Source organism: Miniopterus natalensis, chromosome 9, assembly GCF_054644295.1.
Source record: "Miniopterus natalensis isolate mMinNat1 chromosome 9, mMinNat1.hap1, whole genome shotgun sequence".
Lineage (NCBI taxonomy): Eukaryota > Metazoa > Chordata > Mammalia > Chiroptera > Miniopteridae > Miniopterus > Miniopterus natalensis.
In genome coordinates, this window is record NC_142089.1 from 32,464,717 (window position 1) to 32,482,390 (window position 17,674).

General features: G+C 49.2%; 2 protein-coding genes across 2 annotated transcripts in view; one reads left to right on the plus strand and one right to left on the minus strand.

The window, feature by feature from the left end:
• Window positions 1-4,617, plus strand: part of ACOT11 (acyl-CoA thioesterase 11) — a 39,466-nt gene extending 34,849 nt beyond the window's left edge. The window contains exons 14-16 of the mRNA XM_087820456.1: window positions 105-236; window positions 883-1,009; window positions 1,837-4,617. Coding sequence (XP_087676582.1) covers window positions 105-236; window positions 883-1,009; window positions 1,837-1,992 — 415 coding nt within the window. The 3' untranslated portion in view covers window positions 1,993-4,617. The remainder of the gene's footprint in view (window positions 1-104; window positions 237-882; window positions 1,010-1,836) is intronic.
• On the minus strand, window positions 2,139-17,506 carry FAM151A (family with sequence similarity 151 member A). The gene is made up of 8 exons (XM_016204533.2): window positions 17,392-17,506; window positions 16,157-16,303; window positions 7,252-7,404; window positions 6,616-6,775; window positions 5,015-5,239; window positions 4,156-4,295; window positions 3,253-3,396; window positions 2,139-2,812 (listed from the first exon to the last, which is right to left on the minus strand). The coding sequence occupies exons 1-8, from the start codon at window positions 17,504-17,506 to the stop codon at window positions 2,139-2,141; spliced, it is 1,758 nt and encodes a 585-aa protein (XP_016060019.2).
• Between the last annotated feature and the right edge of the window lie 168 nt (window positions 17,507-17,674).

Below are 17,674 nucleotides of genomic sequence, written 5' to 3' on the forward strand. Positions count from 1 at the left end.
CATTGACTCAGGGAGGCTGAAGCATGGAGGGCTGGGCCAGAACTGCTCTCCTACAAGGAGCTGGTGTGACACTCTTGGACCCTGAGCTCTGGGCCTCCCCACAGGAGTGTGGAACTAGTGCAGCAGGTGGATGAAGACGACGCCATCTACCATGTCATCAGCCCTGGCCTCGGCGGCGACCCCAAGCCCCAGGACTTTGTCATCTTGGCCTCCCGGCGGAAGCCTTGCGACAACGGGTGGGTGCCTGCCTGCTGGGGTGGGAGGTGGGCAGGAATCACCCCTCTCCCCAGGGAAGGGATCATCAGCCTAGAGTCAGCTCTCTGCTTTCTGTTGGCTGTGGCACCCCAGGAGCCACTTGGCTTTCTGGGCTGCCCTGGGTAAGATGGACAGGGAACACACCTCCCCTCTGGCCACTCATGCTGTAAAGCAGGGTAGTCTCTGACCTTGAGGTGGCAAGGCCATTTCTTATAAGGCGCCACCATCCTCTGACAGCCCTGTGTTGGCTGGAGGGTGGTGAGTCTGCCAGCTGTGCCACGGTGAGGATGCCGGGACAGACGGCCTCACTTCTGCTAGACAGGCACAGAAAGATGAAGCATGAAAACCCCAGAGCCCACCAGTCCTTCCTAAGGGGCTTTTTCAGAAAATCTGCAGTGAAGTCACGCTGGCTTCTGGCAAAGGCAGTGCTGTTAACACTCAGGTGCCTCCTCTCTCCAGCCTGGCCTGGAGCCAGACATGGGGCCTTTAAGAGTTTAAGTGTCTTTAGACTCTGGTGTCAGTGCCCAGGGGAGCTCCAAAGCTGGATAAGTGCCAGAGGGGATTCCAGAGCCTGGGTTGGGCAAGACAACCCTCATCTTCTCCTTCCCTGCTCTTCCCTTAATCCAGGGACCCCTACGTCATTGCACTAAGGTCAGTTACGCTGCCCACACACTGCGAGACTCCAGAGTACAGGCGTGGGGAGACCCTCTGCTCAGGCTTCTGCTTCTGGCGCGAGGGGGACCAGATGACCAAGGTGAGGCCCGGTGTCCCCTTCCCCCATTCCAATCCACATGCATGGACAGAGCTCAGCACTGACTCACACGATTCCGGCCCTGGGTCCCCACCCCCTGCCTGACAGTGGGCTCTTCCAGCTCAGGGGAACCGAAGAATGTCAGGGGCTAGAAATAAGCCTTCATTAAAATCTAACCTCTGCAGAGAAGCCACTGTAGGGCCTTGGGAAAAGCTCTGCATGCTGAGGGCAGGCCTAGGTTCTAATCTAAAATTCATCTTATTTGCTTATATATTCCTTCTTGTCTAGGAAGGTTTTATATGGTTCTCAGGGCCCATCAAACTCAGCAGGGCAGTCGGTGTTGAAAATGTGGTGGAGGGGGCTGAGAGCGAGCAAGGGTGGTTATACACAGCTCCTCTCCTTGGCTCACAGCTGTTGTTGGGGCCCTGAGACTTGTTTAAGTAATACACTTAACTGATGAGCTTCTCAGGACAATCCCTGGACTTAGTTGTAACTTGTCTCTAAGACCCTAATAGATGTTCACTTAAACAGGACTCTGTGTTAGGGACTGGGTTTCGAGAGCCTGTCTTCCAGGGCCTCCTAGTTGGCAGGAGACACACGATGACAGTACAGTGTGTGGTGACAGGGAAGCTAGGGTTGTCAGTACCCAGGGGGAGGGGTCAGGGAAACCTGCTGGAGGAGGTCATGCCTGCCAGTCATGTAGCCTTCGAAGACCCCAGGCTGCTGCCCTCTCAGCAGGCAAGCAGAGCTGACTTCCCAAGGCCTCATGCCCTCTTGGCTCCCACTCCCTCCCAGCCTAGCCTCCCTGAGTGTGCCTTCCTGTCCTGCAGGTGTCCTACTACAACCAGGCCACATCGGGCTTTCTCAACTACGTGACCACGAATGTGGCCGGCCTCTCTTCGGAGTTCTATAATACCTTCAAGGCCTGTGAGAAGTTCCTTTTGGACAACCGAAATGATCTGGCCCCCAGCCTCCAGACCCTCTAGGCACCCTCAGTAGCCACCTCACTGCCACTCCATCCTGCCAAGGACACGCATGCAGTGCATTGAGGAAGGCCAAGGCATTTATTTCTCCCTGAGCCCCCCATGGGAAGCCTGACCAAGAGGTCCTCCTGTCCAGCACCACTGGGTGGTCAGTTTCTGCCAACATCTGCCAGCAAGTCTTCGCGGTAACTTTGAGGCAACCTATAGTAGACCCGGGTCCTGTCCACGGCCCTGGCTGCCAGCAGCTCTGTCCGCACAGATGCATAGCTGCCCTCTGCAGGGCTGTGCTCCACTGTGACGGTGGCCCGGGGGGAGGCTGCCAGTAACCTGGCCACGACTCCAGCCATGCTCTGGACCAGTGATCTGGCCTGCAGCTGGAAGGACACAGGTTGCCAGAGGCCCTTGGACAGCTCCAGCATATCCGTGAGCAGCTGCTCCCTATAGCCACTGCCTAGTACCTCCTCAGGCCAGCTTGGTGCCACTGTCACATGGGGGAAAACCTGGGCCACAGCTGTAAGCAATTCCTTGCCAGTTATGTGGCCAGGCACTGTAAAACTGCCGTGCGAGACTGTGGCCCCTACCCACACAGGCCGAGAAAGGTGACCCAGGTTGGAGAGGTGGGCCAGCACGGCCAGGGATGGCCGAAGGGCTGTGGGCTCTGCCATGTGCAGATGGACTCCCCAGCGTCCAGGGTGTGTGGTGAGCTGCAGCAGGCACGACTCCAGAGTCAGGGCAGGGCCACCTGGGGCGTGTACGATGGGCATGGCGTCCCCAGCTGCGGGCTCCTGGAGGCCCACATTCAGCAGGATCATGCCTTCTTTTTCTGGAAGAGGCAGAGGAGGCAACAGTGACTGGGGTTCGGTTATTGTGGGGGTGTCAGAGGCCCTTGTTAAAGGGGCAGCAGGGAGGTAATGGGCAGCCAAGGATGAGGAGCTGGTGCCTCTTCTGTCTGGAATCTGTGGACTGGGTCTGGGCTCCAGGTGAAAAGCTGCTCTCTCATGTGCCTGGGGCTCATCAGAACGACATGAGAAGCTGCCAGTTCAGCTCTTGGCCGTTGCTAGTGGCTCAGCTCTGGGGGCTGTGCCCACCTCTCTCACAGCGCAATGTGGCTAAGGGCTCAAGAGTGCTGGTCTGAGGGCCAGGAACCCCATCCTTGCTGCTTCCACCTCCTAGTGAGTGGGTTGCTGTAGTAATAGAGTCCCTGCCCCAAGCTAAGGGGAGCCCCTGCAGTTTAGCTGGGAGCACAGGGGCTGCAGGCCTCACCTGGGAGTTGAACTGCTGCTGCTGTTCCATTGCCCTGTATGTCAGGAACCTGCCACTCCACGCTCAGACCATCACCCCCGGGAAGCTGGAGAAGAGGGATCAGGCTGCCCCCTGTGTAGTAGCTTTGCTTCCGTGTGGCATTCACTGTGGGGCCACAAATTGTCAAGATGAAGTGGCCACCATTCACAGAGTGCCTTCTGTGTGCCATGGCACACGCTTTCTAACCCTCACAGCACCCCGCTGAGTAGATGTAATTGCCCGTTTTGTAGATTACAGGAAGTGACTTGCCCAAGATCCTACAGCCAATAGCAGAGTTGCTGGATTGGAACCTGAGGGAGCCAGGTTTGTCTGGTCCCAAAGCTGTTATTCTTGCCCCTCACCTAGATGGCTCCAGGGGAGGAATGTTGAATCTGATGGGTCCATGGCCTAACTGTAGGCTCTCCTAGGTTTGGAGTCAAGGGAATGAGGGTTTTGAACAAGGGAACAGGTAGCATCTGGATCATTGATTTGCGGGTACAGCAGAGGGGCCTCTCTGAAACGTTGGAGTAACCCACAAAGAAACTGTGCTGCAAGGGAAGGTATGTGGGGTTTGAAATTTTCTGGGTTCCAATCTGAGCTGTGCCATTGCAAGCTGAATGACTTTGTATACATTTTTTAACTCTTCTGAACCTGTTTTCCTGTATAAAAATGGCATCTCTGCTCCATGGGTATATGAAGCTCAGATAGCATATGATACCAGGGTCTGGCACACAACAGGTGCTTCAAATGATTCCTTTTCCCTGTTCCACCTGGGATTTTCCCTTTCGGTGCCCCACCCCTCCAGCTCTGCTCTTGTCTACCAGGTGCTGCCCTGTGCAGAACCCAGCCCTGCTACCTTCCCAGTCCTCCCAGACCACTCCTTACTTGCAAGCTGCTTGAACTGTGACAGGACAGGCTCAAAGAGGTCATAGTAGATTTGGTGGGTGGCACAGTTGTCTCGGATGTAGAGGAGATCGTCCACTGACACTGGGTCTGAGGTGCCCTGCCACAGTGTCAGGCTGTATCTGGGGCCCAGAGAGCAGGCTCAGTGTCTGCCTACACCTAGCTGGGTCCTCAGTCCCTGTGCTTGGAATTGGACCCTTGCTGGGTAGGGGCAGAGCATCTGACTTCCCACCAGCCTCTTCTTCCAGAGCACTACCCACTCCCTGGAGGCAGAAGAAGCCCCAGAGGCTTTGGGAATGATAACTGAAAGCAGAAGCCCAGGAAGGAGAGGATGCCTATTTCCTGTTTTAGGAAAGGAACAAGGACAGGATGGGATGGGCACAAGAGATGGGGGAAGAAGTCAGGTGTGGAGGAAGGGGGAAGCCTCAGGACTCCTGTGGGGAGCTGCTGAAGGCAGGGCTGGGCAGCTGGGAGCAGCTACAGGAGGGATGGGGCACTATCCTGGGACAGAGGTTGCAGGTACAATCTGTGCAGCCCCACAGCTGGCTCCCCTGGGAGGAAGCTGTGAGGAGGCAAATTGCATCTTAGTGTAAACTCAAACAGGCAGAGTTAGTTATCCACCACTGGATGGGCTGCCTCAGGTGATCAATCATGAACAGCCCATCACAGAAGTATACAAGCAGAAAGGGACATTGTACAGGTTGTGAGCACCAGTGGGGGTTAGACTAGAATCTTTAAGACCCTTCCAGCCATGAGCATCTAGGATCTTCCTGGGAGCACGAGTGCCTAGGGGTGGGTTTAGCAGGAGCAGAGGCTGTGCCAGGGGGCTGGGAGTTTTTACCTGTCTGATTGCCCCAGCAGCCAGCTGAATTGGGGCCAGGCAGCCCGCACCATGACAGCCCGCACAGGGAAGGTGACCCTCTGCGGCAGCACTCCTACCAGCCCCTGCATCTTCTCTACCATGGCCCGGGTATACGTGCTATTTGGGAACAGCGGCAAGTAGAGGGTGGTCCAGCCTGGAGACAGGGTGGCCTCAGGATACTTCTCCTGGACCAAGGCCAGGAACCTGCAGAGAATCAGAGACACCTGTCTTTTAGAGCCTCACTGGCCCCTTCCTCATCTCCTGGGTTCCCATTGCTGTGCTAGAAATTGGCAGGGCCCATCGAGTCTATGATATAAAGGCGGAAGCAGAGTGCTAAACAGCAGAAGTGGCTTGTTCAAGGCCCCACAAATGGGGCATGGGTTTGGGAGTCAGGGGGTTCTGGGTTCAGATTCTGACTGTGACCTTGGGCAGATCATTCAATCTCTTTGATTCTCAAAGATGGCACCCCTCTGGGGAAGCGGTGGGTAGGGCCTCTTCAACATCCCCTTATGAACAGAGGCAATGAAATCCAGAGCCCTAGGTAGATGTGTGCTCTGCCTGCTATGAGAGTCTCTGAAGTTTCAGATTTTATTTTAAAATTTTATTCAGATTTTGCCCTGATGCAAATTTCAATAGGCAAATAATCCCCAAACTACTGAGTAAAATCAATACTCCAAGAAGATAGACCATATTTACCTTGTGCCACTGAGTACATTTTTCAAACTGCTGCTTTCCAAATGCACCTCAGTTTGAGAATCACTAATATTATGGGTGGATTGTTGGCTGGTTGGATGGACAGATGGATGGACGGACAGATGGATGGATGGATGGACAGATGGATGATAGAGAACAAGGGCTTAGAATCAAAGGTCTTGCTTTGAATCTTTGCTCTGCCAATTACTAGACTTAAGCGGGTCATTTAACTTTGTGGAGATAGTTCCTGTCCTAATAAAATGAAAATAACAGTACCTACCTCATTCTCATTGTAGGAGTTGAACAGTATTCTACAACTAAAGTGCTTAAAACAGTGCCTGGGGCACATAATAAACATTCAATAAATTAAGCCTCAGTTGTCAGCTTTCTCATCTGCAAAATGGGGGGAAAATACTAGCCTAGAGATGCTATGTAAGAATCAAATATGAACTATTCTATCCCTTTATGTGGTCCTCTTTTGTAAACTGTACAGTAGCATGCAGCTGATGTATGTGAAGGCTGTGGGTGGCAGTGCTGGGATTTCATGGGGGCTGGGCAAGGAATCAGCATTTTAGACTCTTCTAGCAGGTCAAGCCCTGTCCTGGTCACTGGAGTTACAGAGTATACCCAATGAAATCAGGGTTGTGTTATGTGTAGGTGTCAGCTTGGGATGTTGGGGCAGTTTTTGGAGGAGGTAATGACCGTGAAGGTTCATCAGGAAATGGAAAGGCATTTGAGGCAAAGGGAACAGACTGTGCGAAGGCTCAGAGGTCAGAGTGTATGGTATGTCTGGAGGCAAACTTAGGAAAGGTCCCCTGAGCACTTCCTGTGCCAAATATTGAAGGAAGAGGGCTGGACACAGTTGGGGCAGAGAGGGGAACACTCACTGTGTAGCATTGACTTCGATGGAGATGGGCACGTTGGGGCCCCTCAGGATGTCAGCATTGATCCACACAGGTCTCCGCACTTTCCCATCATCAGTCAGCCGCCGCAGGAGGTCCAGGGAGGGGCCCACAGCCTTGAGACTCTTGAAGTCTAGCTTGATACCTGTGGGGAGGAGGCCGAGGGCTTGGGGAACTGGCCCCTCATGCTTAGGACTGAAGGAACTGGAAGATGTGACTCCCTGGGGCAGAAAGAGCCAGTATGGTGTGTGTGTGTGGGGGGACATGGGGGTCCGGGGGGGAAGAGGTTGGGGAAGGGAGGAAGAAAGCATGGGGTGAGATTCTGCTGAGTGTGAAGGGCTTTGAAACAGAACTAACCCAGGGAGGAAAGACGACTGCAGGAGTGAGCTACAACCTCCATCTTACCTGTGTCCAGGAGATAACACCTAGGATGTGCCCTTTCACATCCCCCGTTCCCCCTAGAATTCCCTGAGCCTGGGACTCTGCAACACTGGGCTGGAAAGCCAAGGCAATGAGCAAGTCATGACGCCAGCTGGACTTGCCTCCCAGTGGGGCGATCACTGCACATGCTGTCTGAGAACCGGAGGCCTGGGGAGCTGGGGAGGGCTGAGAGGTGCTTACCCTTCTGGGAAGAGGCCAGCACGGTCTCCAGCCACTGCTGTAGGGTGTTGTCGCTGTAGATGGCTGGGGGGTGCGCCATGATGGGGACCCCTGTCTCGTTGGCTGTGTTGAGCCCTTCTATGTTGACATCTGCCTCCAAGACCATGACGTTGCCTGTGCAAGACACAGAACTCGATTAGTTCTTGATTGTTTTTAAACAATTGGCCTCATCATAAAAAATATTGCATGTTTATTATAGAACACTTGGAAAATACAGAAAAGCAGGAAGAAGGGAACTGTCTATCCACTTTTCCACCACAGTTCATGTTTTGATATATTTTTTTTCATTTTTGTCACTGTATAGTTTTTACACAATTGAAACAACACTGCATTTATCATTTTTAATCTTTTTCTTTCAATATTATGACACATTTTCACAAACTTTTGTATGCTTCATTAAAGAAAAAAAGGCTACAAAAGTCCCTGTTGAGGGTACACACCATGATTTTGTTACCCCTCTCCTATTCCTGAGACATTCCTGTAGCTTCTAATTTTTTGCTACTAATAAATAATGATGAATATTTTATCCTGATTTTCTGATAACTTCTGATCCCTACTTGTGGAATTTGAGTCAGGGCAATTCAGGGTCATTTTAAGTCCATATTATAAGATGACTGTCCAGAAAAATGGTCGTGCTTCATGTTCCCACTGGAAGTGCATGAGCTTGCCCATCTCCCTGCACCCTGACAGCACTGAGCTTCGTCACTTTTGTCTTTTAAATTCATGCAGTTGACTGTCAGATAGCTGTCCTCTGATAAGAGCTAAGGACTTCCCAGTGGAACGCAGATGCTGGGAGAGTCTGCCAGTGGCCCTCTGCATCTGCCAGTGTAGTGAAGGGAGAGGGTTGCTCTTAGCTTCCTCAACATCAGACAGTTGGCATCAGAAGGGGCCCTTTCTCCTGGTTTACACTGACAGCCTCCTGACTGTTCCTCTCATCTCTAGCCTTACTCCTCTCCAAGTCCATTCTCTGCACAGCCGCTAGAGTGAGTGTTCTAAACACGTACTTGATCATGTCACTTCTGTTAAAAAACAAACACAGCCCCACCATTGCCCTGAGAATCCAATCTAAAATCCTTACTATAGTCTGTGTGGTCCTGCATGACCAGGCTCCAGCAAACTCCAGTCTCAACCTCATTCCCTCTCTCCCTCATTCTCCAGGATCTAGACACTCCAGCTTCTCCAACATTAGTTAATGTGCACACAAATCTCACCCAGGAACTATTACGATGCAAGTTCTGGCCCAGCTGGTGTGGCTCAGTGGTTGAGTGTTGACCCATGAACCAGGAAATCACAGTTTGATTCCTTGTCAGGGCACATGCTGGGGTTTCGCGCTCGATCCCCAGTAGGGGGCGGGCAGAGGCAGCCGATCAATGACTCTCTCATCATTGATGTTTCCCTCTCTCTCACTCCCTCTTCCTTCCTCTCTCTGAAATCAATAAAAACATATATTTTTAAAAAAGGTCCTGCTACAGTAGATCTGGGACTGGACCCAAGATTCTGCAAGTCTAACCAGCTTTCCAGTGATGCCCATATGCCGCTGGTCTATGCACCACACTTTGAGTAGTGAGGCCTCCAAGTTGTCTTGTCTTCCCCATCTCTGGGCTCTGGCATGTGGCTGTTACCATGGCAACACTACCCTCTGCAGCTTTAGTAGGCAAGCCATTTCCTGGTCATCTGTTGGTGTTGGCTTAAAATAGCACTTCCTCAAGGGAGCCATCCCTGAACCCCACGTCCAGTCTAAGTTAGGCCGCCTGCTTCTGGGCTTCTCCTTTGAGAGCTCAAGCCCCATGTAACTGCCCATTTTGCACCAGTCTTCCTGAGTATAAGCACTGGGAGCAGGGCCCAATCTGAATTGACAATCACTTGAATTTCCGGTATTGAGATGGTACCAAGCCTAAAAGAGGAGCTTAAAAAATGAATAATAAAGGCTATATATGATGGACCCTCAGTCAATATCATACCCAATGATGGAAACTGAGAGCTTTTCTTCAAAGATCAGGACCAAGACAAGGATGCCCACTCTTGCCACTGTTATTCAACATAGTACTAGACGTTCTAGCCAGAACAATCAGGTGAGAAAAAGAAAAGGCATCCAAATTGGAAATGCAGAAGTCACTGCAGATGACATTCATTCTACATATGGAAAATCCTAAAAACACCATCGAAAGACTATTAGAAACAATAAACAAATATAATAAAGTTGCAGGATACAAAATCAACATACAAAAATCCGTTGCATTCCTATATACTAACAATGAGATATCAGAAAAAGAAATGAAGAAAACAATCCCACTTACAATTGCAACAAAAGGATAAAATACCGAGGAAAAAGCTTAACAAAGGAAGTAAAGGACCTGTACACTGAAAACTACAAGACATTGTTGAAAGAAATTGAAGACACAAAGAAATGGAAAGATATTCCATGTTCATGGGTCAGAAGAAGTAACATAGTTAAAATGGCCATATTACCTAAAACAATATACAGGTTTAATGCAATCCCCACCAAAATCCCAATGTAATTTTTCACAGAAATAGAACCAAAATTTCTCAGATTTGTGTGGAATCACAAGATTCCCAAATAGCCAAAGCTATTGGGAGAGAAAAAAAGAACAAAACTGAAGGTATCACACTCCCTGACTTTAAACTATACTACAAAGATACAATAATCAAAACAGTATTGCATTGGCAAGAAAAACACACAGACCAATAGAACAGAATTGAGCCCAGAAATAAATCCACACATATATGGGCAACTAATTTTTGACAAAGGAACCAAGAATATACACTGGAGAAAGGAAAGTTTCTTCACTAAGTGGTGTCAGGAAAACTGGACAACCACATGCAAAAGAATGAAACTAGACTGCTACACCATACATAAAAATGAACTCAAAATGAATTGAAGACTTGAATATAAGACCTAAAACAATAAAATACATAGAAGAAAACATAAGCACTAAACATAAGCACTAAACTTATGGACCCTGCTCTCAGAGGGGTTTTTGTGAACTTGACCCCAAAGGCAAGGGAAGTAAAAGAAAAAATAAACAAATGGGACTATATCAAATTAAAAAGCATCTTCTGCACAGCAAAAGAAACCATCAACAAAACAAAAAGGCAACCAAGTGAATGGGAGAAGACATTTGCAAATGATACCTCCAATAAGGGGCTAATTTCCAAAATATATAAAGAGCCATGGCCGCCGGATAGCTCAGTTGGTTAGAGCGTTGTCCCAATACACCAAGGTTGCAGGTTCGATACCCAGTCAAGGCACATACAAGAATTAACCAATGAATACATAAATGGATGGAACAACAAATCTCTCCCTTCCTCTCTCTCAAATCAATAAAAAATAAATAAATAACTCATACAACTCAATAACAGAAAAACATACCAAAGAATCTGATTAGAAAATGGACAGAAGACACTTTTCCAAGGAAGACATACTGATGGCCAACAGATAAAGGGAACTCTTGTGCACTGATGTTGGGAATGTAGTTTGGTGCAGCCACTATGAAAAACAGTATGGAGGTTCCTCAAAAAATTAAGAATATGAACCAGTGATCTCTCTTTTGTGTATCTACCCAAAATATTTGAAAACACTTAGTCATAAAGATACATGTATCCCTATGTTCATTGTAGTATTACTTACAACAGCCAAGACATGGGAACAAACTAAGTGTCCTTCAATGGATGGATGGATAAATAAAATGTGGTACACATGTACAATGGAATACTACTCAGCCATAAAAAGATGGAATATTGCCTTTACAACAACATGGATGGATCTTTTTAAAAAAATACTATTTTACTTATACTCATGTGTTTTTAAAAAAAAGGCTGTAGTATCACGCTTACAAACATACCAATATTGGAAACAGTTTGATAATGAATCGCATTGAAATTTTATAAAGAACACTCAAACATTAAAACACTGACGGTTATAGAAAGCAGCGTGGGGGAAAACCATTAGCTACCATTTTCATTAAACAGCAGCACCCTCTGAGAAAGACCAAATCAATTGGGAACATACATCTAGCCTGCAAAATAATATGTATTTAGGAAACTGAGTGATCGTACTGATTTTGTTACTTTTACTAAGTTGTTTTATCTTCCCCACACTCAATGCAAAGAAATAAAACCATGAAAAAAGCTGTCATTATTATTCACAATAACAACTATGTAGTTCATTCTGCAGTCCTGGCCGTAGGGCACAAGAGGAAGCACTGCACGGATCAAGTGAATCAAAGCATCATTTTGATTCTGACCCACTCAATAGAATCTCACGCAGATGTGGTGACTGGACTAACTCCGTGGGAGCTGTGAGAGACAGAACCATTTCTGTGGTATCTGCAGATCTCAGTAAATAAGACCTGTATAAGAAAAGATAGCAATCAACCTGTCTATAATTTGTATCTATAGACTCTTTCTTTAGTGGAATGTAGAATAGCGGCCCTTTCTTGAGTACATGGATACAAGTATTGCTGTGGTCTAAAGATTATGAGATTGATAGTGTCTGTTATAATGAAGATAAAGTAGACATCAAAACCACTGTCAGATTAAGAAACTTCTACAACTTATCTCAATTCTTCAAATAAAGGAGCCAGTTTCTTTCCTAGCTGACAATTAGTTCTGCATTGGCATTGCTGCTGGCTATGAAATTCCCCATCAAAGATAAATGATTAAATGGAATTATCTGGTAGGTATTAGAGTAACAGATGATACTTTTTATTTTTTGAAGTCTAAGTTTGTTGCCTTGGTCTGTGGTAAGGGCAAAAGTAGATAAGAAACCAGGTCTCAAAGCATGTTTCTGAGCATTATCGTTGGCCGCCTTAATAACAGGCACTCCGCACCCCATCTCTGTCTGAAACACAATAGCATGGAGCCCTTCAACACTTGCTAACTTTTATACAGTCATCTGCCATGATGAACCCCTTCTCCCACAGGTTCAATATCCACGCCCTGCTTTCTGGGCTGCCTGGTCCTCTGGGCAGCAGGGTTCATGGCTGTCTGCTGTCACTTCAGGGACAGCTTCAAAGACAGGTTCCTCAAAAAGCTGCTGTCACATGATTTGTGACCTCCTCTGTGCTCCAAGAAGCATTCCTAGGACGCCCGGTGACACCAATGTGGATGGATCTGAGGGTACTATGTTAAGTGAAATAAGTCAGGTGGAAAAAGACAAGAACTGTTTGATTTCACGTCTATGTGGGATATAGAACAAAAAGCAACAAATGGCCCTGGCCAGTTTGGCTCAGTGGTTAGAGCGTTGACCTATGACCGATTGAAGGGTCCCTGGTTCGATTCCTGGTCTAGGGCACATACCTTGGTTGCAGGGTCTATCCCCGGCCCTGGTCGGGGCAAGTTCGGGAGGCGACCAATTGATGTGTCCCTCTCATTCTGATGTTTCTCTCTCTCCCTCCTCTTTCCCGTCTCCTCTCTCAAAAAAATCAATGGCAAAAATATCCTCGGGTGAAGATTAAGAAAAAATAATAAAAAATAAAAGCAACAAATGAAGAAAACAAATTCATAGATACAGACAACAGAAGTGGTTATCAGAGGGGAAGAGGTTGGGGGGAGAACAAGGCGGGTAAAAGGGGTCAGTCAAATATATGGTGATGGAAGGAGACTAAGATTGGGGTGGTGACACACAATAAAGTGTACAGATGTTGTATTATAAAGTTTTACACCTGAAATTTACCACCTTCATCCCATTTTGCATCCTGTCCAGAGCTCGCGTGTCCCTGGTTTCCTCATTGGTATAATGGGGATGAGCCTCCCCAGGCCGTGAATGCAGGACATGGACATAAAAGCACATCGTGAACTGTGAGGGGCACTATGAGGGTAGCCTTTATTTGTATGGCTTGAACCCGCACTATGAGGGTAGCCTTTATTTGTATGGCTTGAACCCAAAGGCCTTTCTTATCTTAACCTTTGGTTACCTGGGAATACAGAGTCTGGGGCCCAGAGGGTTAGCCTCAGCGAGGCCCACAGAAGCCAGGCCCAAAGGGGCAGCGGGGCAGATACAAGGATACCCAAGCCATTGGGTGCTGAGGGGTCTCCTACCCCATCTAACTGGCCAGTTCCTGTCAGGGAGGTGGGCTGCATTGGGAGGGAGCCAGGACTCAATGCTGTTGCCTCCTCGACTTTCACTAGCTGCTTCCCTTGAGACACCATGGGCCCCTTAAAGACAGGGTCACATCTCACTTGTAAATCTTCCTCCTGAGATTGGTCCAGAGCAGGGGCCAGGCAAATGCTCAGCAAAGTGGATTAAAAACTGAGGGTGAGTGTGTCCTGGACCTAACCTGCCTCTTTGTGATCACCACCTGGGTCCAGGTTCTTCCTGGAAAAATTTTCACCCTTATCATTAAAAGCTGTTACTTGCCTTCTAGATGCTGAATCTGGGGGCCCAACTTGCTGGGGCGGGGTATGAAGAAGGAACAGGAGATGAGGGAAGGATCAGGTTGCTGCAGCCATAGGGGCGCAGCCAGGAAGGGAAAGGACAGAAAGTTACCAAGACCTCCCCTGCCGCGCCCCCCCCGCCCCCCGCCCTGCCCACCCCCCACCAGCTCTACACTTCACATCCAGGCAGGAGAACATGGTGGCTGAATGTGCAGACCTTGAACCCATTCTGCTAGCCTCCAGTCCCAGTGCTAACACTTGCAAAGCTGTGACCTTGACCTCTCAGGTTACTTGACCTCTCTGTGCCTCCTTCTCATTTACTAGAATTAAATAATAAAATATCCCTGGTTAGGCATTCACTAGGTGTTAATTATTATTTACATGGAGTAGCTCACTTAACTAGGTGACGATATGTCCCCGTTTGCTCAGGATAGTCTGATATATTTTTATTATCTCTGCATAATTATTAATAATGATCTCTTCTACTATCAAAAGTGCCCTGGTTGGAATGATCAATGATAGTCATCCTACCAACACACATTTTGCAGAGGGAAGAACTGAGCTGCAGATAGGTAGAGTCACTTGTCCCAAATCACTTTGCTGGCAAAGGGTCAAGGTAAAATTTGAACTTAGTTCTGTCTGCTTCCCTGGCCTTCACTCAGGCCCCTCCTCTCCGCATGGATGTCCAGTCATGTCTAAGATGATTTCACCAGTTTAACTCTACCACTGGCTCCCCATCAGGATCCCCACCTCAATTGTGGCACCACCCTCCTCCCAGGGGCCTTCCATAGAGACCTGGCTGGACTATCAGGCCTTATCTCCCAGATAAGAGTCCTTCCTTTCTGGTGTGGCTCCCTCATCTGCCTTTCTTATCACCAAGGTCTTGCTATCAGCTTTCTATCAGAGGAGATCCCTGAAGCTCAGCAAAATGGCTCCCCCCAGCCTGTGGTGACCTCTCCTCTGTGGACTACCAAGTCCTCCCTAACCATTCATTCACTCATTCATTTATTCATTCAGCAAACTTTTCTAAGGCACTTACTCCCAGGCCCTCAGGTGTGGTAACCCTGTAGCAAGAATAGCTAGAGGCTTGGTGCCTAGGCCTTGCTCTGCTTCAGACCTACTGTGTGACCTTGGACAAGACTGCTTCCCAGTCTGGACCCCAGTTTCCTCATCTGAGATAGAGGGATTTTGGTTGAGCAGTGGTTCTGAAAGTGTAGCCTTGGGGCCAGCATCATCAGTGCCTCCTAGGAACTTATCAGAAATGCAAATTCTCAGACCCCACCCCAGAATCACTGACTCAGAAACTCTGAGGGGTGGGGTCAACAATCTGTATCTTCTGAAACTTGCTCAAATTTGAGGGTCATGCTTTTCGTTTGGGATAGTTATTGCTTTAGAGTTTCCTGTTTTTCTTGTTGAACTGGGTCGGGCATAATGCAGCAAATGCGGAGGCCAAGAGCACGGAGCCAACTGCTCTGGGTTCCTATGTTGTTGGCTTAGCGACTTTTGGTGTCACCTTGGGTAAGTCACCCAACTTTTCTGAGCCTCCTTTTTAGTTTTGTCACAGTTTGCTCATAGACCAGGAGAACCCACTTGGAGCCCACTTGAAACAGGTTGCTTGTAGACCCAGGAGAACCCACTTGGAACATGTGTGCACATCTCTGCCGTGAGCAATACCAGGCTAGTTGCAATAATCATTCTGAATTGGACACTCAGAGGAGCTACATGATTTACTCGGGATTTTACAGCTTGTGTTTGGTAGCTCTGGGCCTCAAACACACGTTTTCTGGTTTCCTTAGGGTTTGAGGGCAAAGGCCTCCTTAGCAGGGACAGTTGTCACCTGACAGGTCATGGGAGGGGTAGCTGGGAGAGAGGGCAGGACATGACGACTTTGGAATCAGACTTCTGGTTCATGTCCTAGGCTCAGAGCTTATCAGCTGCACAGCTTGAGCCAGTCCCTTAACCTCTCTGAGACCCCACTTCCTTGTGTAGAGCAGGACAAGCCATGTGATTATCCATCATAGTGCCACAAGTGGTGCTGTCTCATCCCCACCCCGGCTCTCCCTCCCTCTCAGACAGGCCAGTAAGCCAGGACAAGCGAAACAGGGAAACTGAGACAGATAGTTAAAATAAGCACTTTAACTTATAGTAAGGGCAGTGGCAGTTCCTCCCAGAAAAACCCCTGAACCTCTCCCCAAGTCTCCTTTGTCTGTGACTTTTTAGTGAACCAAAGCAGACCAGCCTAGACTAATTTCCCCAGCCCTTTGTTGTTTCACTGTCCCCAGCTTTAATAAACATTCTCTAAAATTCACCTGGACTCGTGCTGTGAAATGTTTCCTGCATAAAGTCAAGAACCCACACGCTACTGGCCAGTCCTAGGCAAATCCGCTAAAGGCCAGGTCCCTTTTCCAGTAACACCTGCATCTCCTCCACTCCTGCCCTGGCCTATCTCAGTCCTCACAGCTGGACTTACTCTCCAGGGCAGCCCTCATATCCTTCTGGCTGTTGGCAGCATGGTACCAGGTGACCAGCAGGCCATCCCGTTGGCTGATCTGGCCCAGGCTCAGCAAGTAGTCCAGCATGTTTGCATCGGGGCGGCAAGCTGCATCTTCCTTACAGCCTAGAAGGAAGGCCAAGGGTGCTGTTAGCGTCAGTTCTTGCCCAAGCCCAGAACTCCTGTCCATTCTCCCACCCTCCCTCTCTGGGCTCTCAGCATGCCATCTAGCAGAGAGACAGTGGGTCCTGAATCATCAGTGCTAAGAGGGAGGGAAATACATGGACTTCTGGGTGCAAGGCGACTCTGAACCAGCTTGGGGGTAGTTAAGCAGTTTACAGAGAAGGGAATATTTATGGGGGCGCCTTAAAGGATGGATATAAATTCGACAGAAAAGGGGGGTAGGTTATTCCAGACAGGACCTTATAAGCAAAGGCTTGACTGTAGGAAATAGGGGCTGCCTAAAGGAATGGCCATTGCCTTGGTACAGATGGAATATAGGAAAATGCAATGGGGCAAGACTGGAAAAGAGGGTTGTGATTAGGTTGCAAATGGCCTTGACCGCCAGCAAAGGAGTTGTGCGTGCGCTGAGGGCAGCGAGTGAATTCTGCGTTAAGGCCTCACTGGCAGCAGAGAGACTATGGGGGAGGGGGAAGGCCGCTGCAGGGGTCCAGGAGGAGCCTGTGGAGGGCAGAAGGCAGGAGCCTCAAGGTGCAGGGCCTGAGGAGACAGGCCTGAGGCAGAAGGATGAGGCAAGGTTGCTCCCTGGTCCCTGTGTGAATGGAGGGGGCACAGGGACAAGCAGGTATGGGGGCGAAGGAATGAATTTGGCTCTGTGTGCTGAGTTTGAGATGCCCACATGGCCTCCAAGAAGAAATGCCTATCTGGGAGCACAGGAGGGAGTCTAGGCTGTTGAAGACCAAGATTTGTTGTGGTCTTCAGGCATCTGAAGCCTGTGAAGGAGGAAAGGAAAGAAGGCCAATGGGACCTTCTTCGCGGGAGAAGTTTTGGCGTGGTTGGTAATAAGAGAGGCAAATGGAGCTGTGATGGGGGTGAGTCTTGGTGGGGATGCCGGATGGGAGAGAAGGCCATCAGAGCTGTAGATGAGGGGAGGACCAGGAGGGTGGGTGAGGACAGGCTAGATCTGCCTTGGTGAGGACAAGGAGTGAGCGATAGGGGAAGCCAGCCTAATGGCATGGTGGGGAGGCCCCTACCTGGCTGAGTGACCTCCAGCAGCGTGAAGCCCAGGACCAATCCGATGACGCACACCACAATCACACTGGCAACACCGACAATGGTCCACTTGTTTGAGCACCTCTTGCAGGCCATGATAACCCTTTCTGGAGAGTGCCTCCCAAATCCTCACAGCCCAGAGTCCCTAAAAGCTCTGCAGCTGGGGTCGGGCGGGAGGCAGGAGCTCCCAGCAGCACCGATTTTTCTCCCAGGGCAGGGCAGCTCCTGCAGGGGTGGAATGCCCCTGGAGCTCCTCCTCCCTCC